Genomic DNA, 22,802 nt, shown 5'->3' with positions numbered 1-22,802 from the left:
AAAGGTGTATATTTTCTACTCCCCTTCTCCATATTTTGTTTTTGATGTCCTATTTTGCATCTTCATGTTTATCCTTTTACTGATTGTTGTAGCTATAGTTGTTTTTACAATTTTTTTTTTTTTAAATCTTTGTACTAGCTTATTTAAGTGGTTGATCCTCAGCCTTTACTATATATTTGCTTTTACTAGTGGGATTTCTCCTTTCCTATAGATACTTCTTGTTATAGCCTCTTCCTTTCCACTTAGGGAAGACCATTTAACATTTCTTTTAGGGTTGGTTTAGTATTGATGAATTCTTAGTTTCTGCTTGTCTGACAAGTTCTTTCTCTCTCCTTCAATTCTAAATGATTATTTTGCTGGGTATGTGAGGTTGCAGGTTTTTCCCTTTTTTGGCACTTTCAATATTTAATCCCATCTGGTCTCCAAGCTTTCTATAGAAAAATCAGCTGATAGCCTTATGGCGGTTCCCTTGTATATGACTCTTTATTTTTCTCTTGTTGCCTTTAGAATTTTCTCTTTAACTTTTGCCATTTTAATCATGATATGTTTTGGTGTGGGTTTGTTTGGGTTCATCTTGTTTGGGACCGTCTGGGCTTCCTATATCTGGATATCTGTTTCCTTCTTCAGGTTCAGAAAGTTTTCCTACATAATTTCATCAAATACCTTTTTGACCCTTTTCTTTCTCTCTTCTCCTTCAGGGACCCTTGTAATGTGAATGTTGGTATGATTGATATTGTCTCAGAGATGCCTTAAACTGTTCTCATTTTTTACTGTTTTTTTTTTTTTTTTTTTTCTTCTGATTGGGTGATTTCCATTATTCTCTCTTGCAGATCACTTTCACATTCTTCTGTATCACCTAGTCTGCTGTTAATTCCTTCTAGTGTGTTATTCATTTCTGTTATTGCATTCTTCAGTACTGACTGGTTCTTTTTTATATTTTCTAGTTCCTTGTTAAAATTCTCACTGTGTTGATGTATCCTTTTTGCTAATTCAGTTAGCATTCTTATTACTAATGCTTTGAACTCTTTATCTGGTAAATTGTTTATTTCTGTTTCATTAGTTGTTTTTTTCAGAGGTTTTCTCTTGCTCTTCCGATTGAAACAAACTCCTCTGTCTTCTCATTTTAACTTTCTCTGTCTCTATGAAATTAGGTGAAACAGTTACCTACTGCAGTCTTGAAAAGGGGCATCCTTGTGTGGGAGCAACCCTACACAGTCTGCACGTGCCCAGTGGCTTTGGTGGGGAAGCTGGATCTGACGTGAACACAAGTCACATCTTTCTCCAGGGCATGCTGGCAGTTGTCACCTTGGTAGAAGGTGGGACTGCAGAGAGAGGGGCTAGGGCCAGAGCCAGGTGTGAGAGGTGACGTCCCTTATTCTCAATGGCTGTCACCACGCTATTAGGGGCAGGTTGGGTCTCAAGTTGCTGGAGCAGAAGTTCTGAGGGTCAGGTCCGAGCTAGCTCCGTTCCCTTTAAAGTGTGCGCTCTGACGCCATCGCTGGCACACTCACCCCAGAGCGGAGCAGTGCTGGGGGAAGAGGGACTCGTGCCAGTCCGTGGTGTGAGTGCTGGCGCAGGCTGCGGCAGTTTGGCCACAGTCAGGGATCTAGGCTGCTTCTGACGTGCTGCCTGCGTAAGCAACAGTCAGGGCTGCCTCTCCCCTGCTCAGGTGCTGCTCCACATCTGAGCCTCCTCTGTCTCTTCACTCAGCCGCTGCCACGCTCACCCTGGTGTGCAGCTGCACCTCAGAGCAAACGGGGCGTGTGTGGGCACTTGGTGTGGCTCGGGCCTGGGCTGTGGAGGTCTGGCCATAGTCAGCGGACAGCTTCTGAATGGGCTGCCTGTGCAAGCACCAGTCATGGCTGCCCCTGCCCTACTTAGACATTGCTCTGGGTCTGGGCTACCTTTGTGCCTCACAGATGAGCTTTCCTCTTGGCCAAGACAGCCCCTGCCCCAGTGTGGAGCTGCTTTTTGGAACAAGTGAGGCCAGAGCTGTTGCTCGGCTCAGGCCGGGGCAGTGGTGGGAAACCGGTCAGAGACCTGTGTAGTTTCAATCTGCCCTGTTTCAAGAGTAAGCAAGTCTGTGCTTGTTCCTCCTGCGTCGAGTCCAGGCTTCCCCCAGCCCTTCTGTTAGTGCCATCGGCCCTCCAGCCAACCGAGGGATCTCATCTTCCTGGGGCACCCAATATGTGGCTGGAACCGCTCACTTCATGGGAAGGATCTCTGCCCGTGTAATCGCCGTGCTCGTTTGAGTCCCCTCCCAAGGGCACAGGTCCCAACCTGATCACTTCTCTTACCTTCCTGCCTGATTCTCTGTGCATCTTTCTTACAGCCTTGCTTGCACAGGAGTCTTTCTGCCAGTCTCCAGTTAGTTTTCAGTGAGTATTGTTCCACATGTAGATGTATTTGTGATGTGTTCACTGGGGGACGTGAGTCCCCCATCCTCCTACTCCACCATCTTGATCTGTTTTTGACACTTTGAATATTATCAGCCTTTACCTTTTCTTCCCATCCAGTAGATGAAAATATGTATGTCGTTGACTCTTAGCTAGGCCCAGGATGTTTTTAAAGCTGTTTCAGCCATTTGTATCTCCTGGATTTCCAGTTTGTATCATCTGCCCAGTTTGATAGGTTGTTTTTGTTTTTTGTTTTTCTTATAGATTTTAAGAGTTAAGTTTACTTGGGAAACTTTTCTGTGAAACTCAATGTCTATTGCTATTGTGAATGGGGTAGTGTTGCTGATACATTTGCTAATTGGTTATTGTGGGTGCGTAGGAGCCCCTACTTTTGGGTACTTGACCTTATACGCAGCATCCTTGCAGTTCTTGAAGATAATTTGCATGTTTTGTGTGGCTCTTTCTTGCAGTGTCCCTGAGATTTCCTGAGGGTACCATGCAGTACCTTGCAGAAATTTTCTGAGTTTACCTACTGAATACCTTTTTGGACAGTGCTGAGTACATGGCTAGTCGTGGGGGAAATTAACTCATACACAGGTCCTGGTCTCTTGAGTTTATCCACTGAAAGTAAAATAGATACAGAAGTTATAATAGGATAGAAAAGAGACTTGTTTATGTTTGTATCCCCAGCACCATAGTGGGACACTCAGTGTCTGAAATGTCACTATGGTGCCATAAGAAGATGGTTTTCAAACTTTCTTTTTTCAGCTGAAGAACCCATTAGCTAGAAAAGTTCTCAATGTTCGAAATATTTATGCTCAAGCTCAGCTGGCAGAGAATTGGATTCAGTTCGTCTAAGGTGGGACCAAAGCATCAACATTTAAAAATCACTTGTTAGGTGATTCCATTGAGCAGCCAGGGATGAGAACCACTGCTGGTCCAATAGGTAAACTGTACAAGTAGAGCTTGAGATGGAGTGGGGGCTCCCCTTCTCCTCCCTGTGGCCCCTGATAGGGCTTTGTAGAGCACAGTTTGAAAGCCACATCCCTGTGGTCTTGAGAATCCTGTGAGGGTGCTGAGGATGGGGTGTCCACTTGCTGGTGGTGACCTTGTTCTGGGCTTGTGCTGCTGCTTCACATGCCAGGATGGGAAATAGGCAGATATCCTGGTTCAGCCAGACGGAGCCTAACAGCTACCCCTGTGCTGAGGTTGCCAAGCCTGAGAATAGCTGTGGGAGGGTGGTTGGAGTTAAGTGTTAGACCCCAGTGGTGCGTGTGTCCAGTTCGGCTAAATAGTGCATTGCTTCTCCTTTCCTCCTTGTCACCTTTGGGAAGGAATTACCGACATAACCAACACTCTCCAGAGGGCACATTAAGTGAGGATGCTGTACCAAGCGCAAAGCTACTGTTGATCATAGCCAAGATTTGGAGGTGGTGGACTTTTTTATTAAAAATGATCATCTCATGCTTTTAATTAGCACTTATATCTGATTTTGAACTTTATAAGGATAGCAACTTACACGGGAGCTTATTGCACCCATCTTACTGATGATGATACTGAGGTCCAGAGAAATTGTGCCTTGCCTAAGACCACACAAGGAAGCATGAGCGTGGATTCAGTCCCTGATAGTCTGACTTCAGAGGCCATGCTTTTCCTCCTGCTCCATTCTGGCTTTGAGCAGCCCTCTGTCAAGAAGAGGGCTACAGTTATTTATACACCCAATTACACACACACCAACAACCTCTTTATCTGTCACCATCTCCTCTGCTGGGAAGGCTGTCTGTCCAGCTGAGGTTGTGACCTGGTGCACAGAGAATGGAGAAGGCTGCAGAGGCAATGAATCTGACTTGGATTCATTCGTGGGTTTCTTTTTTCCTGGTATAAATTGTGACCCAAGAGTTGCTTTCAGTTCTGTTCTCTGGCTGCCTAAATGACTGGAGCGCAGGCTCTGTTATCTAACACTCGTTACCCATCACCCTCCAGGACTGTAGACACTGGCACCTGTCAGAGATGATGATAAATATCTAGGCCGAAGGTTTTTTAAAAAATCTTTGCAGTTGAATGGAATGCTCAATCAAGATGACAAGGTATTTTCAAGGAATAAATAAAGCACTGATACCTAACTTTCTCCTCTTTTCTTTCCTCTTGGCTGCCCATATATGACCTGATGCCAGTGGTCAGTCTGCTTGGCTGTCCTGCCTCTTCTGGGCCTTTGCTCAGACTTTGTCCCTGCTGCTACCCCTCCTCCACCTCCTACTCCACCTGGGAAGGGAAATCGCTTCTCATCTCCTTCCTTTCCACTCTTCCCATTCCTGTCTCACATCCTGTAAGTTACCAAGTCCTGTTGATCTATTTCCCCCGTTCTTCCAGAATTGCTCTCCAGCCCAGTTGCCACTTCCTGGAGAAGCCACCATCATCTCTGTGTTGGACAGCCTGCACCTGGTTTCCCGGTCCTACTCTTGCCCTACTCACTGTCTACCTTGTATCAGAGGGGTGATAGTGTCTCTGTACTACTTCGGGGTGAGTGAGCTCTTTGACAGCACCCCCTTATCTTACCACCGCCCCAGCCCCCCACCCCCATTTTCAAATACAGTGTCAGTCACACAGAAGTCATCAGAATACCTTGCTTGATTGAATTACTTCTGACAGCTCCCATATCTGGCTGTCCCGGGCAACGTTTCTGGCCCAGGCAAGCATTTGTGTAAGTAGGGCTTTAGTCACTGACTTCTCTCTCTCTCCTTCAGGGAGCATAAAACCAAGCACAAGTTTACATTTTTCTTTCCAAACATCCCTATTTATAAACCTCAGATGTGTCAGGGACAGGTGTGGTCATTTGGTCAGTTCACTTGTACAATATGCTTTATAAAAGACAATTTATTTACATTTCAGGAAGGATTTAAGCCTCAGTCTGATTTTTTTCAGAGGCCCAAAGCCCTTTCCCACCCCATCTGCCATACACCCTCTGGCGGAAGCAGTGGTGGGGTGGCATCTAGCAGAGGGTAGCTGGAGCCGTGCTTCCAGGACCCTACCCTGCACCCAGGGGCTGCCCTGTGCCTTTTCACCTCTGCCTGGCCCCAGCATGAATAATACTGGGTGGAAACAACCCTTTCATGCTTTGTAGACTTTTGAGGTGTTCTCACACCTGAGTCTGAGGTCAGAGGCCATAGTCCAGCCATCCCCCTCCTTGACCAGGTGTCATGTTTGTTTAATCAAACCCACTTTTTTGCTTAAGTGATGAAGATAAGGGCATAAAGATGGACGTCTGCAATAAACAGAGGAACGGCCCCCTTTACCAGCCCCTCCTGGTCATCTTCCTAGGGCAGAGCTTGGTCAAAGGCCTCATTTTTGCTACTGTGGCATCTGATGTTTGCCAGAGCACGTGGAATGTTCCTCTGTGTGGCTGCCAGATGGACGGCTGGCCAGGCAGAGCCAGGACCGGTGGGAAGCCACAGGTCCACGGCAGGCTTCCGTGGGTGCCACGAGCTCCCAGTCACAGAGGTGTTGAGGCTGACAGGAGTGCCTGGTGCCCAGTCGTGCAGGAGGTCAGATTAGATTCCCCCAGAGTCTCTTCTAGTTCTAAATCCTGGAGAATTCAGTGATGCCCCTCACTCCCTTCTCTGTCTCTGCCCATTGTGAGGCTGTCATCACAGGCAGGCAGGAGCAGAAAGGAACCCCCTCTTTCCTGGAACAGCTCCCCCTTTTCCTTGGCTTATCTCGGTCACCTGTTCCCAGAAGCCTCAGGACTGCTCGGCACATCAGGACGTTTCCTGTACTGCCGCCAGTTTTCTGGACTATCTGTTCCCCTCCACCAGGTCAAGAGCCCCTTGAGTAAAGCCAGTGTCTGAGGCATTCCTCCTCTTGCGCTCACAGGGGGTGGGCCACAAAGGTTTATGAATGAGCAGGCGAAGTGATGAAGTCCCAGGGAAGGTGGTCTGCGGGGATAGTAACGGGCTCACGCAAGGTGCGCCCAGTGGAGGAGGCCCCCCCCGGTATGTCTGGCCCTGAGTCGGGGCGGGCGGCTGGCCTGCTGTGCCGGCAGAGTGTTGGGGCTCCCACAGGCGAGCACCGGGGAGGCCTAGGACTGCGGAGGGGCCGGTTCCCACTGGCTCTCCCCCGCAGTCACTCCCCAGGCCCTTGGCGTGGCTGGAGCAGGGCCGTGGCAGGCCTCGGGCAGCAGTAGAAGTTACGTTTCTGGGGCCAAAGAGACAAAGGCCGGGGAGCACCAAGAGCGGAAGAGGAGCTCGGCCACCTCTGTGCCCAGCTCAGCCCGCGTAGACTCCAGGCCGCCTAAGCGACCGTGCCACAGCCCCTCCACCTCGGCAGACCTGTCACCTGTTTCCTGCCTGCAACTAAGCTTGGCTCATCCCCAGAACGTTCCAGGTGTCCCTCCTCCCTGTGCTCACACACCTGCCCTGTCCTGCTGCTCTTGCCTTCCCTGTGTTCTGTCTGCCACTGCCCCGCTCTAGTCCCTCTGCCCCAGGAAGCCTGGTCTCCCCATCCCAGCTGACCCGAGCTTCTCCTTGCCCCTACCCCATCCTCCCTGACCTCTGCGGCCTGCTCCTGTTGCCCGCTGTGAACGTGTCTCCCTGGCAGTTCCCCGGGACCCAGGGCTAGGGTACCTCCCCATCCCCAGCAGACCTGGGACAGACCCGAGCTGGGGCCTCAGTGACAACACTGCAGGTGGGGAGCTCTGCTCTCCTGGACTTCTCCCCTCCTTTGCCTCCTCCGAATTGAGCACTTGGACACGGGTGCAAGGAGGAAAAAGAGCGCTCCTTTATTCCCTGTGGGAAGGACTGCTCGGGAGCAGCCGTTACCTTTCCTGAGGGCAGGCTCTGTCTTGAGGCCCCTGCGAGGCCAGGGCAGGGGTGGGGGCACTGCTGGCCCCGTGGACAGGACAGGTCCAGGCGGGGGCTACTGCCCCTTCTTAAAGCTTCTCCAGGTAGGAGCCAGGGACAAAGCCACGCTGCCCGTTCCGTTGCACTGTCCACCAGCCATCCTCCCCTTCCTGGATGACCTCCAGGATGTCCCCTGCAGAGATGTTCAGCTCGTCGGAATTCTGGGCAGGAGAATGAAAACGCATCAGGCTGACAGGGGCCTGCTGGGAGGGCCTCTGGTCAGGCGTTCCCCCCACCCCAGGCAGTAAATGCCAGCCTGTCTCCCAAGTGAGCTGTCAGCTGAGACATGCTGGCCTCCTGGGGCTGCAAGACAAGGCCACTCTGGGCTAAGGCAGCCCTGGAGACATAGGGTGTGGGGCGCCTCGTGGGGCTCAGCCTCTTGTCCCCTCTGGTTTGTCATTGTGGGCCTCCCACACACAGCCTGGGGCTTCTTCCCCTGCTTCACCTCCCTGCCGCTCCCTTCCCCTCCCTGCTTCAGACGCGGCAACCTAGCAAGTCAGGGGGCAGGTGTGTTTGCCACGCCCCCCCCTCTGCTAGCCCTTGTCATACAGGCACACCATCATTCTCCTGGGCTGTCTCCCTCTCCAGGGACCAGGCTTCGGGAGTCGGTGCAGCCCGCCGAGCCCCGGGGAGATGCTTAGCCTCAGTCCAGTGGATCTGGAGTCCAGCGCTGTACTCCCTCACCGCAAACTGGGAGCAGATTAGACTCTCTAGGGATCTGGGCACAGCTACCCTGTGGCCCCTTTACTCATCCTCCCCTTGTGGGCTTCAGAAAATCAGCCCCGGCACAGCTGAGGACCTCGTTCCGACCATGGCTTGTTCCGGGAGCCCGTGCTCACGGAGAGCAAGGCCCTCACCCGTGGGTGCAGAGCCTGATCCTCGGGTATCTCCAGCTCCGCCAGCGGCTGCGCATGCGCACACCTGCCTGTATACCGCGTGCGCTTGTGACCCAGGCCCTCGTTCCGTTCATCAGCTGTCACTCAGCAGGTCCGCACTGGGCCCCTCCCAAAGGCCAGGTGCTGTCCTAAGGGCACCCACCCCAGCCCACTCACAGTGCACGTGCCTACGTGTGAGCACACCCTTGGGCATACTGGTGCCCGCCAAGGAGGGGAGGGCGGGGGCCTCACCTGGGCTGTGTAGTCATAGAGCGCCCTGTAATCCTGGACTGGCAGGGTGTGGGGTCCTGGCGCCTCCTGCACAGCGATGGCGGCATAGACACCCTCATTCCGATCAGAGGTGGGAGTCAGGGTCTCTGTGGAGGCTGAGAGCAGGGTGAGGCCTGGCACCCGCCCCTTACAAAGAACAGTGGTCCCTGGAGGCCCCCCCGACGTGGAGCTTCCCCAGACTTGGCCCAGCCTCTTCCCAACCCCCAACCTCCCAGCTGTTGGAAGGCCCATCTGTGCCAAGTAGGCATCCTCTCCTTCACCCCAGGTTGACAGTTGTCACCCCCAATTACCCGCAGAAGCTGCTGACGATGTTGTTTTGGGACTTCCATGCAGCAGCCCAGAGAACCTGGGGACAGGGAGGAAAGCAGGTGAGTCGGGGTGGGACAGGGGGAGTAGATGAGTCAGGGAGCCCACAGGGCTCCAGGGCTGGGGTTGGCCCTAGCCTCCAGGCACAGATGTGATTTATGGGGTGCCCCTCACCATGAGGGGTCCCTAAAGAGTGGTCCAGTGGCTCTTCCCCAGCCGCGCTCTCCCAGTCCCTCACCCTGTAGATGTCTTCTCAGTACCTGCTCCCTTCAGGGCCTAACTGGGGGCTCTAAGGCCTCTGTGCTTCAGGGCCCAGGCCCTACACCCACCAGGCCCCTGCTCCAGCCTCCCCCATGGGCAAGGGAGCTGCCCCCTAGAGCTTGGCCCACTCACACCTCGCTAGGACCTTCACCAGCCTGGGCAGCCCAGCCGCTCCCCGACCACACAAAGTGAGGTCCGGGAGGCAGTGCTGGGCTAATTCACCCCTTCCCTCGTGCCTGGCTCAGACCTGGACTGAGCTGGAGTCATGGAAGTTTGTTGAATAAAAGAGAGGAAAATAAGGCAAGAAGCAAGAGGCAGAGGCAGACACTGGGGTACCTAGTAAGGAGCCGGATGTGGGTGCCCCGAAGCAGACAGTGCTAAGGGCTAAACGAGTAGAGGCTGATGCTACTTCCCCTGCTCAGGAAAGGCTTCCTGGCCTGGTGGGGTCAGGCCAAGTCTGCAAAGACTCAACTTTATCAGGTAGAGACTGGAGTGCAAGGCATTGCCGGTGAATGGGAGAGGAGTGCAAAGGTGCAGATTGTCCAGACAGGAATTTGGGAAGTGAAGTGGACCAGTTTGGGGTGTATAGGAGATAAGACTGAAATAGGGACCAGGCCAGACCCCCCAGGGGTCTTAAGTGCCCAGTAAGGGGCTGGGCCCGTAGGAGGCTGCCCTGTAGTGCCAGAGACCTTTCCCAGGGTGGGAGAATCCAGGACCCCTGCCCCCTTGCAGGGTTTGTGGAGCTGAGGGCCCAGAATGGAAACACATAGACAGGCATGCGTGGACTTGGCACACGTGGGAAGGCCTCATGCTAACCTGGGCCCTGCACACTTAGTGCCTATGGCACTCCTGCCCCTGCCAGATAGGGTTAACCCAGCACGGCTGAGGCTGGAGAAGCAGAGCTCGTCGAGGCTGTGTGTGCTAGGGTTGTCTACACTTTTGACTCCATTCCTCCCTCCACTCACTTCCTGGCCAGTGGCCCCTGCCCCTCCCCATGGCCCTGCCTGGCTTCTGGTCCCCACACGGTGCTCCCTGCCTGTCCCCTCCAGCAGCCAGGCCTCCACCTGTGGGACCTCTTTCCCTCTTTATCTTTCATCCTCATCAGGCCCCTTTCTGTCCTTTCTTGACACTGCCCCAGGTGAACTCTTCTGTCCCGTTGTTTAAGTGACCACCTGTGTTGGGATCTGGGTCCTCACTGGGAGTGCAGGGAGGTCTGAGTCCCCTAAGATTTTGGAATGATAGCGAGGGTAGGAATGCCTTCCTCCTGGGGTTCTTACTTTCTCAGGGTTCCCGGAGGAGCATGCCGTGGTGCCCACAAGCCTGTGCCTCCCAGGAGCCTTCCTGCAGGGTGGCTCCAGAGGCCTCAGAAATGAGCTGTCCTCAGAGGACCGGGAGCCCGTCACCTCCACCCCACCCACCTCTCAAAGGCAGGGCCTTCTCTGCGCTGTGTTGGAGGGAGAGAGGAGGTCACGGAGGCCTGGGGGTGGGGGTGGGGCACAGGCACCACGTGAAGCCCATGGATGCTCCTAGATGCGCACAGATGGGGCGCTCAGGGAACTGGCTCCTGGGCAGGGGGCCTCCCTGAGCAGGCCATGGCGCTCCCAGTGGGCTGTCACCGTCGTCACCCAAGGCCTGAACCAAGAGGGTCCTTAGGTCTGAGTCTGTCCCCAACACTCATAGGCCCTGGGCCTAGAGGAGGTGTGTGACTTGTGCAAGTGACACGCTGGGGCCTGACACCAGGACCCTGGCACCTACCACAGCCAGGCCAGGGAAGGGGCCCTGGAAAAACCTGGAGAATTCTCCAAGAGTACTGGCTGTAGGGCCTTCTCCTATGCCCTGATCCCGTGCCAGTGGGAGAGGGTTACCACTGCAGCCTGACCGTCCAAGGCTCCAACCAGGCTAGCAGCAGAGGCCAAGGGGTCAGCCAGCCTGGGGTCTCCGTGGAGCTCTGAGCATAGTCGCTAGTGAATAAGGGGGCTGTGATTATTTAATGCCTAGGTCCCCTCGGGCTGAGGGTGTCATGAGATTAGATTGAACCTGTCTTGTCCCCGAAGAGTGCCCAGCGCCTAAACCCTGCACCAGGCACACAATAGATGCCCAATAAATACGTGTGGAAGAGCCAGTTGCAGGAGGAGAGGCTGGCCTCCCTTCCTGGCAGCCCCCGTTCCCCACCCCCTGCCCCACCCTCTGTATCCCGTCTGGCTGGCATCCAGCAGGCGGCTCACCTCTTTATCATGCCACAGGACGGCTGAACGCCAGGGCTGCTGGACAACGGGGCAACCTCCCGATCATAGTAGTTCTGGTAGGGCACCGGAGCTGCAGGCAGCAAGCGCATGAGGCCCAGGGTAGCAAGGGCAGGGCAGGCAGGACCTGTGCCACTCGACACCCCATCCTCTCCCCATCCGGAGACCCAGACTGGGGCCCCACCTTCCCATCCTTGCCCTGGCCACCCTGGTGCTTGAGGAGGGGGCCCGCTCCCTTCCTAGATCTCACTGTGGGTACCACCAAGACCGAATAGTCTAGACTCAAGATTTAGTGGTACCAAGCAGGCTGGAGCAGGTGCTCCGGAGAGGCTTCCTGCCTCTGTCCCTATCCTCACCTCCCCCGCCAGTGTCAGTGTTCTTAAGCTCTGCTCATCCTCTATCGCGGATGAGGCAGCAGGCTAAGGACCCAACCAGAGGACTGCACTGTCCCTGACCCCTTCCCCGGGCCTGGCCAAGGCTTCTCCACCCAGAAGGGAGCTGTGAGCCACCCCAGTTCTGTCCTGGCAGTTGAGGCTCAGAGAGCCTGGGCCAGGCCTAGGGAAGGCGGGCCTGGACCCAGAGGCTGTGCTGCCTGTAGGTGGGCCTCACCTGGGGGCTCAGTGCCCGTGCTCTTGGCCTGGATGAAGCTGTCTATGTCGGCGTCCACGCTGCAGCCTTCTAGCGTCACTCGCACCTCTTCGTAGAGCTGGGGGGCGGGGAAAAGCAGAGGCTGAGGGGCCAGGCCTCACCTCCATGTCCGCATTGTCAAGCCTGCCCCCACTTCGGGTCTGAACTCTGACCAGGGGCCTTGAGGTGTAACTGCCCCAGGCCTGCCTGAGGGGTTAGAGCCCTGGCTGACAGCTTCTCCTGTTTCCGGAACACCTACTGTGCACAAGTTCCTTTGCAAGGGATTTACCCCACTCCTGTTCTCTGAGGTGGACACTACTTCCTCATTTTACAGATGAGGAAATTCAGAGGAGAGTGACTTGCCCAAGGTCACAAAGCAGGAATTCAGTGTGCTGGGCTTTGGATCCGGTATGAGAGGATTCAGAGCCCACACTCCTTCCTCCGCTACAAGGAGGTCACCAGGTGGGCTCAAGTCATTCGGGGAGAAAACCCCCAAAACTCCTCACGCCATGGGCAGAAGGGGTTAGGCAAGTAACAGCAGCGGGCATCAGGGAGTCAGGGCTGCCATGAGAGAGGGAGCTTATGGCTCTAGGACTGCAAGGCCCCTGGCAAGGGAGGTGGCGGCCCCTCTCTGCTGAGGAGGACCCACCCAGCCCACCGGGCATGTAGAGCTCAGTAAGGGGGAACCAGGACACCCTGGAGATGTCTGGAGACAGAAGAGGGACTGGACCTTGGCTCCTGCAAGCGCCAGGCCTGGAGCAGGGCAACCGAGTGTCCCCCAGCCTCTCTGCAAACCTCTGAGGTGCTGTGTCCACCTCCCTTCCCCATCCCAGCAGAGGGAGCATGTGCTCTGTGGCTCTGATAGCAGAGCCAAGGCCTTGGAGCAGGGGTGAGCAGAGAGGGCAGATGCCAGGGTAACCACAAAGCCCAGTCTGCAGGCAGAGAGGCTGTGGCCCTTTGTGGTACTGAGCTCCCTGTCCTCGGGGCCTGGGGGCAGCCGCTCAGCACTGGGGTCGGCGACCCCTGAGGCCAGAGACCCGTGAGGCCAGGGCTCGGACCACAGAGGACTAGGTATCTGCTGACAGGCTCAGGTGGACCTGGGTGCGCTGTTGCTAGGAGGCTGCCCTCTCCTCACGCCCCCTCCCACTCCCTACCCCTCCCTGCCCTCAGCCCCCACCTCGTCATCCTTGACGCACTGCATGGAGAGCTGGTTGCAGTGCACCCACAGGGCGTTGCGGAGGATGGTCAGCCGGTCAAACTCTTGCAGCTGAAAGGCCTGGGGGAGAAGCGGGGGTGCTGCTGCAGGGCTGGGCCAGGCCAGGCCCCACTCAGCTCAGCTGGGGCTGACCAGCCAGACCCCTTCTGCTGAAGCCAAGCCGAAAGGAAAGTCTCTTCCTGGGGGTCCCCACCCCCACCTCTGTGCCAGCTCCTGAGGCTTCTGGGAAGGGAAGTTGAACTGCCTGTGGGCTTCCTGCCCCGTCCTTCCTCCAGGCCCCACCATACCCCTGGGGAGTGTCTTAAGAGGAGCCCTGGACCCTGAATCCTGAGGCCTGTCTCCCAGGCCCTGCTCATCAGCAGAGCCCAGGGAAGCTATGGGTTTTGTCTGAGCCTCAGTTTCGGCTTCAGCCAAAAGGGGTGAAGGATGCCTGCCTGCAAAAGGGGACCCAGAGCACAAAGCCAGGCGGTGAGCTCCCTGGGGGCAGGGACTCAGCACAGGGCCTGTGGAGTGAGTGGATGAGTGAAGGAGTGAAGGAATGATGCCTTTCCCCCACCGCTGCCTCATTTCCCCCCGTGAAGCGGCTAGAGCAGGGACGGGCGTCTTTCCCATTTTGTAGCTGGGGAAACAGGCTCCACGCCGCGAGTGTCTCTCACCTCACAGGTGGCCCGGTGCTCCTGCTCCCACTCGCCCCGCACCTTCTCCAACTGCTCGATGTTCTGCCTGTATACTCGCTCTGGAAGCACAGGCAGTGCTCAGGGAGGCCAGCGGCCTAGACACCCTCCCACAGCTCACCCCTTTGCTCCTGCAGTGCCCCTGCCCGGAGTGCCCTCCTCCTCCTCAGAGAGACCTGCCCTGGCTGCTGGTGCTACATCTGAACGCTCATAAGGGCCACCCACTCTGGTACTGCCCTTAGGGTGACTCTCAGCTCCCCCTGTGGTCCAGCTGCCTGGGGCCGGAGCAGAGCCTCATACACCCAAGGTCAGAATCTGGGCCTCTCACCATTCCCAGGTCCTACCGTCTCACTTTCCAGATGGGAAACTGAGGCTCAGAGAGGGCAGCCCTGGAGGAGGGGTGAAGGGGAGCATTGGGAGCTATTGGGCTAGGAAGCCAGCAGGCTTGGACCATGACCTCTGTCCCCCCAGCCAAGGGAGCAGCTGGGTCCTGGGAAAGGCAGTGCTAGCAGAAGGGAGAGCCTTCCCAGGGGAAGGGAGCAACGGTAAGCCCTCTGTCCTAGGAGTTGTGTCAGCAGAGATAAGGGGTGTTGGGGTCTTCTGGCATCAGGAGAAGGATAGAGGAGACAGAAGCCCAGAGAAGGCTCTGATGTGTTTCAGTGTATGTAAGAGAGAGAGAGAGGTGTGTGCGATGAGTGGGCCTGTCTCCCTTGATTGTGGCTGTGAAAGTCCTGGGCCCTGGAGCCAGATGGCTTGCGTTCAAATACAGTTACCACCACTTATTGGCTGTGTGACCTTGGGCAAGTTAATTAACCTCTCTGTGCCACAGTTTCCTGGTCTGTTAAAAAAAGGGGATAGTAATAGTGACCACCTCGCAGGATTGTTGTGAGTGTTAGTTAAAACATGCAAAGCACCAAGAACAGTCTTGGCAAATGTGAGAAAACGAATGTTTTTGTTTTACTTGCATAAGTTTGGAAATGAGAGTGATGAGTGTGACTGTGTCGCCAGGGTGAAGGAAGTGTGCTGTGGGGGAAGGAATGTCCAAGCCACTCCACCCCCTAAACTGAGGAGGTGGGCTAGCCACGTACCTGCCTCCATGGCTGAGTCCTTGCACTGCTTGGCTTTGTTCTGGCTCTGAGGAGACAGAGGGAAAGCAGCACTGAGGCCCCGCCCCTGGGAACCCCCCAGCCCAGCCCTTGGGCTCCGAGCCTCCCTGGGCAACCCTGAAGGGACTCTGTCACCCCCTCCCTGGCCACGCAGGGGGACACTCAGGAGCCAACTGGGGGCAAGTTCCATCATTAACTCCAGCCTCACCCTACAAAGGCCCACAGCCTGGTTCCAGTAAAAAAGGAATAAAACAGAAACCTGCACTTCATGCAGGTACATGTGAAAACTAGAATGTTGAGAACTAGAGGGAGAAAGGTAGACCAGGGGCCGGGCCCTGGGGCCCCACGCCCACTGCTGAACCCACTGGCTGAGGCTGGGGCTCTGTCCCTGACTTGCTGCCACCAACTCACCTGCAGGCCCCTGCCCTCTCTGGGCCTCAGCTTTCCTGTCTGTGCAATGGGCAAAATGTGTTCTTGAGCCCTGGCATCTCTGACACTCCCACCCTGGCCAAGAGGCCAGAGCAGTCAAGAGCTTGGGTTCTGGACAACCTGGGTTTGGGTGCTTTCTCTGCTTCTGCCTGGCCCTCAGACCTTGAACAAGTCACTTACCATCTCTGGGCCTGTTTCCTCTCTGTGACATGGGCCTACTGAGCCCTTCTCCAAAGGGTTGTGTGAGGGTTAGCATCTGCTCTCATTGCCCTGTGAGCTCTGGGCCTGGGCTGCAGTGGGCCTGCTCTGAGGAATGGGTCCTTGGGTGCAGCCTGGAGATGGCAAAGGGGATCAAGCTGACTCTGTCTATCTAGACCCTGAGATTCTAGGAAACCCATCTCACAGATGGAGGGATGAAGGTTCAGAGCGAGGTGAGCAGCCAGGATATCCCAGATGCAGACCTTGCCTTGGAGTGTCTGTGGCACCCCTTCCCTCCCTCCCCACCCTGCCCCAGCCCTGTGACACCACATGGCCTCCGTGGCTCCACGCACCTTCTCCACCTGCTTCTGTTGACCATTGGTGCTAATGCGCTCGAAGGCCTGCTCGGCGTCGTCTGCATCTCGGCACTTCTGCTCATATGTCTTCTTGGACTGGGGGGTGTGGAGGGGCGTGACTTGGGGGCCCCAGAGTGAGGCTCCTGAGCCCGACCTCCCTTCTCCCTGTTGGGGGCTGTGGATGGGTTGGGGGCCTCCTCACCAGGGACAAGGATTTGGGGATCCAGAATGGAGATGGAGAAGGGAGTCTTGTTCCCGGGCCCCTTCCCAGTGGGGACAATGTAGCCCTGCCCGCAGCCCCGGCCTCTTCAGAGGTGTGGTCACACCAAACCGCCAGCAGGGCCCTGAAAATGCCATGCATCATCACGATGCCAGCCTCTGCACACGTGGTGGAGCTATTTTTCTCCTTACTCAGTGAACTAGGAGACACAGCTCAGGGGTCCCTTCTCCCTCTGCCCCTGGAGTCCCCAGCGGACAGCCTGGATGACCCTGTAGACCACTGTCTGGGACTGGCTGCTTGCCCATCAGTCAGGAGCCCCCCAAGGTCAGGGCCTGGGCCAGTCTGCATGGCACCCTGGGAGCAAGTGCAACACCAAGAACCCGACAGGCCGCTGTGCCTGTTGCTGGATGGAGGCCTGAGGCAAGCCCTGTCCCAGTCCAGGGCTCCTGGGATTCACACCCTGACCCCTGCCACCCCTCCAGGCCTAAGACCCTGGCACTCACCTCCATGGCCTTCTTGTGGAGCAACAGCTTGCTCTTCTGGACACGGTCCATGATGGCCTCATACTGCAGGGGACATGAGGCTCTGAGCTTGGGGCCGTGGCCTCAGGACACTCCCTTAGGCCAAGAGGACAGGGTGTCCTTGGGATGAGGCCCAGCATCCCTTCCTGGCTCTGAAGGGGGTGGTGACAAGATGCCCTCCCTCTCCCTCAGCCTGCTCTTTCACAACTACTGCTCAGAACAGAAAGCTAGAGGAGCCCGGGGCATGGATACACATGGTGTATCCTCTCCCTGCAGACCCCAGCCAGGACTTGGTCTCTAGCCCGGGAATATCCAACCTACCTACATGCACATGCGCACACACACGCATGCTGTCCTTCACTCACAAGCCTCTGTACCTACTCAAAGCCATCATACCCTGTGTACACACGCTGGCACACACACAGAAGTAAACGTTAACAGGCCCCCATGCTCCCACCTGCATACACAAGGCCTTCACAGAGCAACCTCAGACACCACTCACAAGTACACATACGCACACTCTCCCATGTCTGCCACACACAGCCGTGGGCCCTGTGTACACACCCCAGACTTGGTCATGGTCACACGCTGGTGCACACGGGGCCCCTGCACCTCCACCTTGCCTCCCAGGCTCCTTGTACAGATGGAGAGGATGGAACTTGGCCTGGACAGAGATTGGCTATAAGGATAATTGGAAATGAAACATCTCTCGTGTTGGGGCTGGAGCCGGTTTGTGCCTGGAGTCTCAGTGGGGCCGGTGCCAGCGGGGAGACCTCAAGAAGCCACCTGGCCACACACAGACACACTGAAACACATGCACATGCTCACAGGTGTGCAGAGGTGTATGCACGTTCTCCTGGGTGCACACCCACGTCCATACATGCACACACGTGTGCACACACACCCAGGCAGCCTTCCCCGCACACTACATCATGGCTGTCCTTCGCTTGTGGGAGGCCTGATCACACCGTGGAACTGTCCCTCTGTCCAGAACAGCTTTTTCAGACATCACAGCCCCACTGGCCACAGGAAAGCTCAAAACAGCCATCCTGGGGCCTCGCTGTCACAGTAGCTGCTCTGCAAGCAAGTCCCAGCTCAGAGAGGTCGCCTGCTGCAGCTCCTTAAGGCTGGGCCAACTTCTGGGGCTGGCTTGGAGGACCCATTGTCTGCTCAGGAGCCCAAATTTAGAATCCTGAAAGCCTGAGGCCCCAGCTGGCCAGATGGGCAGACAGGGAGTACAGCCACGCTGAATGTCTGTGGCCAGAGCTACTAATCGGAGCCAGCACCCTGCCTGTGAAGACTGCAAGGGGCCTAGTTCTGGGCTGGGTCCCCCAAAGCTTGGGAGGTGGACATAAGTGTCCCATCCCGCAAGAGGGAAACTGAGGCGCAGAGAGGGTAAGTGGCTTGGCCAGGACACCCAGTCCCAGCCTGGCCCCAGCCATGAACTGTTGCCTTCTTTCCCTTCACAGCTCAGTTGTGTGGAATTTTCCATTTTCAGTTCTTTGGACAGTTTACAATGATGCTTCCTCTCCAAGCAAGAAGTGCTCCTGTGCCCTGGCCTCTCCCACCCTGTCCAAGGCACCACGCTCATCACTAAGGCCCTGAGAGGCTGATCAGGTGTCCGTACCTGCCTTCCCAGAGGGCCACGTGCTCAGCCAGTCAGAGAGTCTCAGGCTTGGGAGGGTGCCCTGGGACACAGGGGTCACCAAGCCCACCTCCCACCCAACCTCTGCAGCTTCCCTGACAAGTAGCCTCCAGCCTCTGTTTGTATACCTCCCATGATGGAGACCTCACTTCCTCTCCATGCAATCCCTCCATCTAGGGACAGCCACACCCTACAGACGGGTGAACAGTACCTTTGGATGCTGAGGTAGGCTCGGCAGCCCCCACTCCCCACAAGCTCTGTCTGTTCCCCTCAGCCTCAGGCAGCCCTGCAGAGTGGCTGCAGTGACTGACACCCAAGTCTTCCTTTCTCCCAGGTAAACAGCCCTGATCCTTGGGCTCAGGACCAGTTTCTGGTGATTCCCCAACTTAGGTTGCCTCCTTTGGATACCCCCAAGCTGTCATGGACCCTCTATAGCCTGTTGTAGTAGGATGATCAAAAAGACCAAGGTCTTTCCCTCTTCCTGGCCTGAGACAGCTCAGGGGGAAGACCCCCAGTGGGGCTTTCAGGCCCGAGAGCTGGGCCCTGGTCCCAGTACCAGGCATCTGTCCACAGCCCCCTCTCCTCCTTCAAATCGCCATCACCCACAAGCCTGGGGTGCTGCCCATCGGGAGAGCCCGTCCCCTACTGCCTCCACAGCAACAACAGCCACCGCCCACTCGAGGCCCATCCCCGTGCCCGCTTACCTTCCTCCTCTGCTCCTTCTGCCTCTCACGAAACTCCTCCAGGCTCCGCAACTCCTCGCGCAGGGCCAGGGCCAGCTGGATGTGGGAGCTGCCCACATTCTCCATTTCTGGGGACAGAGTAAGGACGGTGGTCCCCGGTGTCAGACCTGGGGGGCCCCAACCACTCACATATTCGCCCCTGCCTGGGCCAGCCCACCCCAACCCCACAGCTCATCTCTGTCACCCCCAAGTCCTCCACCAGCCTCGACTCCCGGCCAGCGTCCATCCATCCCCACCGGTGGGGGATCTGGTGTTCCCGGAAGGTCCTGTCACCCCGCAGCCTGGCGTGGGGAGCAGGAGGGACTTACGCTGCTTCAGAGAGTCAAAGGAGGCCCTCAGGGAGCTGTGAAACAGAAAGACCAGGGTCAGCAGGAGGACAGTGCAGGGGAACCTGAAGTCCTGGCTGGGCCCGGGGACTCTTATTTTGGTGGGAGGGCCCTGGCTCACTCACACACGCTGACCTAGACCCTGGGGACCCTCTAGCCAGACCATGACATTCCGCTCAGAACTCAAGCTGGGATTTCTGGAATGCAAAGCTCTCTCTTTGGAAGTTACAAAGCAATCAAACCTCCCACTGTGGCAGAATGCTCTTGGCTTCTGCACATCTTCAGGGCCCTCCCTCGAAGCAGGAGAGGGTGGGGTTCAGACCTGGCAGGTGGCCTGAGGACATTTTGGAGGGGGCTGTGGGGGAAGAGGGGGACAAGCAGGGCAGAGGTGATGGAGGGGAGAGATGTAGGGGCCTTAGGACAGGATGAATAGGATGTACAGGTGAGGACAGTGAGAAACTGAGGGGCTCCCTGGTCCCTGGCTGGGTGGCTGGTGGTGACACCTCTGAGAGGGGCCCAGGAGGGAAAATGGGGAGTTACTTTCGGGTGCACTAAGCTTGGGGTGCCTGAGAAAACCCAGTAGGAGGAGTCAGGAGGCACCAGGTGGCCAGTCTGAAGCAGACGTGCAGACACTGCCCACTCCAGAGAGGGCACCAAGGAGAAAGGGAAGGGAAGGGGCTGGCTGGGCATAGGAGGTGTGAGGGGGTGATGCCCAAGGGTAGGGTTGCCAGATGGAGCAAATAAAAATACAGACCACCCAGTTAAGTTCAAATTTCAGATAAACAACAAATAGTTTTTGAATGTAAACATGCCCCACGTAATATTTGGAACACACTTCAATTTTAAAAATATTTGTTGTCTATCTGAAATGTAACGGGGCATTCTATATTTTATCTGGCAGTCCTGCCAGGGGGCTGTCTCCCAGAGCTACAAGCAGAGTTGAGATCTGAGCAAAGATGTTGGAGCCCACTCAGGGCCCAGTCTTGTCTGCTGCTGATGGGTAAGGGGCACCACAAGTGGCCCTTGGGTCAGAACAGGACTGACGGTAAAGTGCCTCTCCCCAGCCCATCAGCTCTCAGGGGCAGGGGCCTCTCAGAGGGGTGAGCTCCCCCTCCTGGCAGAGGAGGGAGGTGACTTGGAATCCCAGGCTAGGAACCTGGGTAGGGGCTTCCTGCTCTGGACTCCCAGGTGTGTTAGAAGCAGACCCTGGAGCCAGATGGCCTGAGTTCAATCCAAGCTCTGCCACTCACTCTCTGTATGACCTTGGGCAAGTTACCTAGCCTCTCTGGGCCTCAGTTTCCCCTTCTGTAAAATGGGGATAATAGCACAAACAGAATGGTTATGAGGATTAAATGAATGTATATGTATAAAGCACCTCTGACCTGGTGCAAAGCAGAGGCTTTACAAGGGCTGCTGTTGTGTCACCCTCCCCTGAGCCCACTACTGCACACCCTGACCTGGGGGTCCCCCAGGCCTCTTAACCTGACCTGAGCTATACCACCAAAATGCCCCACCTAAGAGCTTACTGCATGCCCCCTCTTATCAGAAACCCCCACTGGATTTGCCTTCAGGTAGGGGGTCCCCTGGAGGCAGCCCCATAGATTGGGCTCCTTTCCCCCCCCCCACTCCCTGCAGCCCTGTGGGTACCAAGACTCCAAGTGCACAGAGATGGTGTGTGGAGGTTGCAGATTGGCCCTGAAGTGAGGCTTGTCTACCTCAAGGGTAAAATTCTCTGCCTGTGTTTATGTCCCCTTAACTCCCCCCTCACCAGGACGCCTGAGGAGCCACAGTCAGTCGAGGCCGATAGGGAAACTGAGGCCCGAGCGTGGCCAGGCTTGCTGGGGTCACACAGAGGCAGCGGCGAGGATCCTGTTGCTGGCCGCATCCTGCGGCAGCCCATCCAGCCTCCCTGCGGAGCGGCGCGCCCGCCCACTGGTGGCCACACGGCCACATGACACCCAGTGAGACAGCCCTGCCCACCCGCCTGCATTTCCCCACAATCCTTGCAAGGCAGGCTTCACAGGGGGGCTCCCTCCTCCCATGGGGACAGTCAGGGAAACTGAGGCCATGGAGGAGCAGCAGACCAGCAGCAGCAGCATCACCTGGGAGTTTGTTAGAAACGCAGATTTCAGGCTCCACCCCAGTCCTCCTGAAGCAGAAGCTTGGAAGAGGGGCCCAGCACACTGTGTTTTAACAAATCTCCAGGTGCTGCTGATGTACGTTCAGATGCTGGCCTAAATTACGTAATCCTCACAACTCTGCCAGGCAGGGAGGGTACCATCATTATCCGCATTTTACAGATGAGAAAAACAAGGGTCAGAGAGGTAAAGAAACTGGCTGTGGCCACACAAGTGGTGAGGGCTGGAACCTTCTGCTTCTCACCAGAGGAAGGAAGGGGCGATTGCCATGGTGACCCCACCTGCCCTGGCGGGCGGTGGAGAGGTCAGGACTCTTCTCTGACAGAATTGACACCTTGCCAGCGGTTACACCTCCTTCTCCCACACTCATCTCCTGCCTCAGTCTCCCCGTCCACGGTTAGAGCCTCTCCAGGTCCAGTATGGCCACTTCTCCACGCCCCATCATGACCCACAGCATGACCACACCCTGCCCAGACCCCTCCCACAGGCTGGGGCTTGCACACCCACTGCCTGGTCCTCAGCTCCTTTTAGACTTCACACCTCACAGACACCTCAGACTCAGAGGGTCCGAAACTGGACTCATTGCCCTACAAACCTGCTCCTCCTGCAGGGCTCCCTTCTCAGCAAAGGCACCACCGTCTACCAGGTTATGCACACCAGAAACCTACCAGCACCCTTGGCTCCACCCTCCTCCCCCTCCGTTACCTTCTTTTTCACTTCCCAAATCTCCTATCGGTCCACCTCTCACTGCCACCACCCTAGCCCCTGCCCCATCACCTCCAACCCTCCAGCTTCACTTCTCACCTGTTATCCCTGTTCTTTGGCCACCTACCAGTTCCTTCTATATGCCATGTTCCTTCTTGCTCAGGGCCTTTGCACATGCTAGTTCCCTATGTGCGGCATCTTTGCCTGGCTTCCTCTTCTGTCCCTTCGGAGCACTTGTTCCTATTGTCATCTTGGGTTGATACCTTGAGTGTCTGTCACAGCACTGAACTGTGAGGCCACTGAACAGCGGCAATGCCTGGTTCTCCTCCCCATTGTCCCTAGGATTACAGCCCAGAGCGATAAGTTCCAAGACCTTTCTCAACTCCAAACCACTCAGGGAAACCATGACCAAGATTTCCCAGAGCTCTCCTCTACCGTGTCTCCATCACATGTCAAGGATGGGGACCCCTTGCAGGCCTCTGACCTCTGTTATCAGTCACCAGTGTCCTCATGCGTAACTCATCCCATTGCCCTTTTCAACCCGGCTCTCAGGACACTCAGCCTGGAATTCTGTTCCAAACAGTCTGAATTTCCAGTGTAAATGTCTCCTTCTGTACTTCTGTACCACCAC

General features: G+C 56.1%; 1 protein-coding gene across 2 annotated transcripts in view; it reads right to left on the bottom strand.

Annotated features, from left to right (window-relative positions):
- Positions 1-7,145: 7,145 nt before the first annotated feature.
- PSTPIP1 (proline-serine-threonine phosphatase interacting protein 1) overlaps positions 7,146-22,802 on the bottom strand; it is a 41,796-nt gene continuing 26,139 nt past the window's right edge. For both annotated transcript variants that reach the window (XM_036843083.1, XM_036843084.1), the window contains exons 4-15: positions 19,311-19,345; positions 18,964-19,070; positions 16,597-16,659; positions 15,871-15,969; positions 14,873-14,918; positions 13,767-13,846; positions 13,072-13,170; positions 11,877-11,973; positions 11,250-11,340; positions 8,748-8,803; positions 8,419-8,552; positions 7,146-7,452 (exon numbers count right to left, since the gene is read on the bottom strand). In XM_036843083.1, coding sequence (XP_036698978.1) covers positions 7,321-7,452; positions 8,419-8,552; positions 8,748-8,803; positions 11,250-11,340; positions 11,877-11,973; positions 13,072-13,170; positions 13,767-13,846; positions 14,873-14,918; positions 15,871-15,969; positions 16,597-16,659; positions 18,964-19,070; positions 19,311-19,345 — 1,039 coding nt within the window. In that variant the 3' untranslated portion in view covers positions 7,146-7,320. The remainder of the gene's footprint in view (positions 7,453-8,418; positions 8,553-8,747; positions 8,804-11,249; positions 11,341-11,876; positions 11,974-13,071; positions 13,171-13,766; positions 13,847-14,872; positions 14,919-15,870; positions 15,970-16,596; positions 16,660-18,963; positions 19,071-19,310; positions 19,346-22,802) is intronic.

Source organism: Balaenoptera musculus, chromosome 2, assembly GCF_009873245.2.
Source record: "Balaenoptera musculus isolate JJ_BM4_2016_0621 chromosome 2, mBalMus1.pri.v3, whole genome shotgun sequence".
Taxonomy (NCBI): Eukaryota; Metazoa; Chordata; class Mammalia; order Artiodactyla; family Balaenopteridae; genus Balaenoptera; species Balaenoptera musculus.
This window is presented reverse-complemented; position numbering and strand designations above follow the sequence as displayed.